Genomic DNA, 5,145 nt, shown 5'->3' with positions numbered 1-5,145 from the left:
GACTTGCCATATAGTGGCATTAAGGGCCATCTCTGTAAGGACTGCCCAAGGCAAGCTGATGGGCAGAGGAAGAACCGGAGTGGGGGTAGCAGGCAGGATCAGAACCGGGGTCAGACCTCAACTCCACGCGTCTACGAGCTGTCTAAGGATGTGGACGAGACCGGGCCATTCAAAGCAATCACGTGTACACTTCTAACCTGATACTTTTTACATTTAGTAAGTATGCATGGTACGGAACCTAGAATGGTTAGGAACTTAGATGAGGTCTTATGTAGGGACCTTGTGTATTGGTGATGTGGAAATACACGTCCTTTTCGATACTGGAGCTACACACAGCTTTGTGAGTCCAGATATGATCGGAAAGGGATTGTTTTGTATTGGTATGGGGGATGATCCCGGGATGGTGGTTGCGGCCGGAGGCCAAAGGATGCAATCACTAGGCCTTGTTAGGGATATCCCAGCTATGATCCAAGGAAGGGCAATGCCTGTGGATCGGGTTGTGGTTAGCCTTAAGAATCATGAAGAGGGATGGATTGGCTTGGAAAGAATCGGGCCACCTTAGACTGTCACAGAGGGAGGGTGCAGTTTGATAGTGGGTGTGGAGCCCGGATCAGATTCCAGGGAATCCGACCAACCTCAGGGTGCTTAGTGGTCTCAGCGGTCAAGGTGGAAAGTATGCTGAGAAATGGTTGTGAGGCCTGGTTGGCGACCATTAGCACTAAGGAGGTTGAAGAGGGTGGTAGCGCGGACGGGATTCGGTTGGTTCAAGAGTTCAAGATGATGTGCAGAAGACAGCCTCCTGACAGGGCTGACCCGTTCATGATCGAACTAGAACCGGGAACGGTCCCAATGTCCAAAACTCCGTATCGTATGGCACCAGCTGATATGGCTGAGTTAAAGTCAAAACCCGTCGCTACGAAGTTAGTATCGAAACATTCGATAAAATAAATATTATTTTATTTTTACGAAAGAAAATCGTAAAAATAAAATATCTTGCGAAAATTTCCGCAAATTAAACAAAGTTCTCGTCGAAACGTGATCATCGAAGATAACAAAGAATCGACGAAACACGAGAATATGAACTTGATAATCGCAGGATCATACGAAGCTCGGTCGCTATAGCGACCGAGCTGCGGACAAAGTTCGGTCGCTGTAGCGATCGAGCGTTCGTGCATCGATCATTCTCCGAAACATCCAAAGTCTTCCGAAACGACGATACGACATAAAACTATGCATTCTCGACTATCCATATAGCCGTTCTCCGCAACTAACGACTATCCGTTTCTTGATCTCTCGATCAAATAGAATCGTCTGTTTGGTTTCCGATAAAACCGCGGAGACTTAACCTTATCGGAGAAATCGTAAAAAAGTCTCGAATCAAAAATACGGCCCAAAGAGGTCCTAAACTTGATTCGAGGCCCACTTGCGATTTCTTAAAAACCCATAAACCTAATGACGGTTTATGCTTGGTGGATAAGCATCAGTTTCCGCGGAAAAAATGGAAACTTTCCGCAGATAATCATGAAGATCGGAAAAAATGGAATATTCCCATTTTTCGACTATGACTATTTAAGGGCAAAAGGGGGAAGCGTAAACCGACCTTGGAGGGAGTATATAAGGAGTTCAAGGCGAGAGGCATAGAGGCATCACTTTTCCAGAGCAACTTAGCACTTAGAGCAATTTAGGCAACTTTCCGTTTTTCTTTTTTCGAGCTGCGACTCAATTAGGTTTAGCCACCTTCGGGTATTAGAACTAGGATCTCGCCGACAACTCTCGTAGCCGAAGCACGTTACCTTGTTGTTATCACGCTCATACGCAGATTCGGAATAAAATTCTTCTTGCTCTCTTTTTACGATTTTTATTTTTATTTTCCGTTATTGTCGTGTTCTGATTGCTTGACGTGTGGTTTCTCAGAAATCCGGGACCTTCTGGGAAATTAGGGTTTTCTTAGTTTCCTTATTTATACGAAATATTGACGGTGCGAATTTTGGTTTCCACAGTTTGGCGCTAGAAGGAGGGGGGGGGGGGTACGGATCAATCTTACCCGCAAAAACCGCTCAACAATCAGACGCGAGATGGAAATCTCATCCTATCCAGACGAGATCTCATTCAGGGAGGAAGCAATGGTTGAGCAGGCTAAACCACGCGACGACCTCCTGGTAATTGAGCTGACGATCCACGACATCGACGTAGCGAGAGTACTGATCGAAACCGGAAGCTCGGTTAACATCATCTTCAAAGAAACTCTCGCAAAGATGCAGGTCGATCTGTCGAAAATTACAGAAGACTCCAACCCGCTGGTAGGGCTTTCAAGAGAGCCCACCATCGCGTCGGGATCGATCAGTTTCGTGGTCAAAGCCGGAACGGCAGAAAAACTGACGGAATTCCTAGTAGTGGATATCCCGGCATCGTACAACGCAATCATGGGCACTCCCTAGATAAATTCCATGAGAGAAGTTCCATCAACATATCATCTGTGCCTTAAGTTTCCAACCCCCCGCGGGATCGAAACGATCTAGGGAAATCCCAGAGTATCGCAGATATGTCTCGCTGCGGAACTCAAGCGCAAGAGGTCTGACCTCGACACCGCTCCCAATAAAACTAAGAAAACTTCAGACGAAGACACACAAGATCTGGCCGAACTCTTCTGGCAATCTCGAAGGGCTGATGCCCTGGAGGAAAAACGCGAACCAACCTGTGAACCCGTAATTACGGTTTGTCTTGATGAAGCGTTCCCAGAACGTTGTGTCGAAATTGGAGCCAATCCCCGCGAGCCCTTGAAGACAAAAATCGTAACATGTCTTAAGAAAAATCTCAACACATTCGCATGGACTGCGGAGGACATGCCAGGAATCGACATTAACATTACCTGCCATGAACTGAACACCGATCCAACGTTCAAACCAATCAAGCAAAAAAGGCGAAAGCGAGGCCCCGAACGAGCAACCGCAGTCAACGAAGAAGTCGAATAACTTCTTAAGGTGGGGTCCATAACGGAAGTCCGTTACCCCGATTGGCTTGCAAATCCCGTCGTGGTCAAAAAGAAGAACGGAAAATGGCTAGTGTGCGTCGATTTTACCGATCTCAATAAAGCGTGCCCGAAAGATAGTTTCCCTTTGCCGCATATCGATCGATTGGTCGAAGCAACAGCAGGAAATGAACTCTTATCCTTCATGGACACATTCTCAGGATACAATCAGATTATGATGAATCCTGATGATCGCGAGAAAACAGCGTTCATTATGGATCGCGGGACTTATTGCTACAAAGTAATGCCTTTTGGCCTTAAGAACGCCGGCACAACATACCAACGACTCGTCAATCGAATGTTCGCTGATCAACTCGGAAAAACAATGGAGGTTTACATTGACGACATGCTCGTCAAATCCCTCCACGCTAACGACCATGTCGACCATCTTGAGGAATGCTTCGCTCGGCTGAATTCACATAACATGAAACTAAACCCGGCCAAATGCAGATTCGCCGTAGCATCGGGAGAATTCCTCGGATACCTGGTGACTTATCGCGGGATAGAAGCCAACCCAAAACAGATCGACGCGCTCATCGGGATGGCCTCTCCCAAAAACAAGCGAGAAGTACAAAGGTTGACCGGGAGGGTCGCAGCACTCAATCGGTTTATATCCCGATCAACGGACAAATGCTTACCCTTCTACGATGTCCTGCGGGGAAACAAAAAATTTGAGTGGTCAGATGAATGCGAAGACGCTTTCAAACAGCTAAAGCACTATCTGGCAACTCCTCTATTTCTCCCAAAACCCGTAGAAGGGGAACCTCTATTCCTATACATAGCAGTATCGACAACTGCCGTTAGCGGCGTCCTAATACGGGAGGAATGTGGGGATCAGAAACCCATCTTCTACGTAAGCAAAATACTCCTGGACGCCGAAACTCGTTATCCCCTGATGGAAAAATTAGCGTACGCAGTCGTAACATCGGCGCGGAAGCTTCGACCTTATTTTCAATCCCACACTATCGTCATCCTTACAACGTTCCCCATCCGAACTATCTTGCATAGTCCGAGCCAGTCAGGAAGATTAGCCAAATGGGCCGTCGAACTCAGCGAGTACGATATAGACTATCGCCCCAGAACGAGTGCAAAGTCTCAAGTCCTCGCAGATTTCTTGGTGGAGTTGCCAACCAAAGCCATAACTAATAAAGAGCCTAACTCAACTTGGCTCCTCCACGTTGACGGATCATCGTCGAAACAAGGATCCGGCATCGGCATCCGTTTGACGTCGCCGACCGGAGAGATCCTCGAACAATCGTTTAGATTAGAGTTCCACGCCTCGAATAACGAGGCAGAGTACGAGGCCCTTATTGCGGGATTACGACTAGCCCACAGTTTGAAGATACGAAATATCCACGCTTACTGCGACCCTCAACTTGTTGCAAGCCAGTATAGCGGGGAATACGAAGCCAGGGACGAAAGGATGGAAGCATACCTCAAACTAGTCCAAAACTTATCCCAGGACTTTGATTCTTTCGCCCTGACCAGAATTCCTCGTTCCGAGAATACGCAAGCAGACGCACTCGCAGCCCTGGCATCGAGTTCAGATCCGGGACTTAAAAGAGTAATCCCGGTAGAGTTCATTGAACATCCGAGCATTGGATCTCCCGTCGTCATCAATCTTATTCAAGATGATAACGAGGAAGAAATCGCAGTCGAATCAGAAGAAACGCCAGAACAAAACGAATATGGCTGCGATACGCCATGGCTAGAGGCGATACGAGCGTATATCATCGACGGAAAATTACCTCCCGAGAAGTGGGCGGCTCGAAAAGTCCGAACCCAAGCCGCCTGTTATGTAACGGTCGACGGAGAAATTTACAAATGGAAATTCTCTGGACCACTCATGACTTGTTTAGAAGGACATAAGGCTAGAAAGGTAATGGAAGAAGTTCACTCTGGTTCCTGCGGAAATCATTCCGGCGGAAGATCGCTCGCCGTAAAAATAAAACGCCACGGGTATTACTGGCCAACGATGATCGGAGACTGCGAAAAATTCACACGAGAATGTGAAAAATGCCAGAGGCACGCTCCAACTATTCGGCAACCTGCGGAAGAACTCTCCATTTCGTCGCCATACCCCTTCATGCGCTGGGCTATGGATATCGTAGGACCTC

At 47.4% G+C, this 5,145-nt stretch overlaps 1 protein-coding gene across 1 annotated transcript in view; it reads left to right on the top strand.

Moving 5' to 3' along the window:
• Positions 1-3,173: 3,173 nt before the first annotated feature.
• Positions 3,174-5,145, top strand: part of LOC130511189 (uncharacterized) — a 2,629-nt gene continuing 657 nt past the window's right edge. Inside the window, exon 1 of the mRNA XM_057008066.1 lies at positions 3,174-5,071. Within this exon, the coding sequence (XP_056864046.1) occupies positions 3,174-5,071 (1,898 nt within the window). The remainder of the gene's footprint in view (positions 5,072-5,145) is intronic.

This window comes from Raphanus sativus, chromosome 4, assembly GCF_000801105.2.
Source record: "Raphanus sativus cultivar WK10039 chromosome 4, ASM80110v3, whole genome shotgun sequence".
In the NCBI taxonomy this organism is placed as follows: Eukaryota; Viridiplantae; Streptophyta; class Magnoliopsida; order Brassicales; family Brassicaceae; genus Raphanus; species Raphanus sativus.
This window is presented reverse-complemented; position numbering and strand designations above follow the sequence as displayed.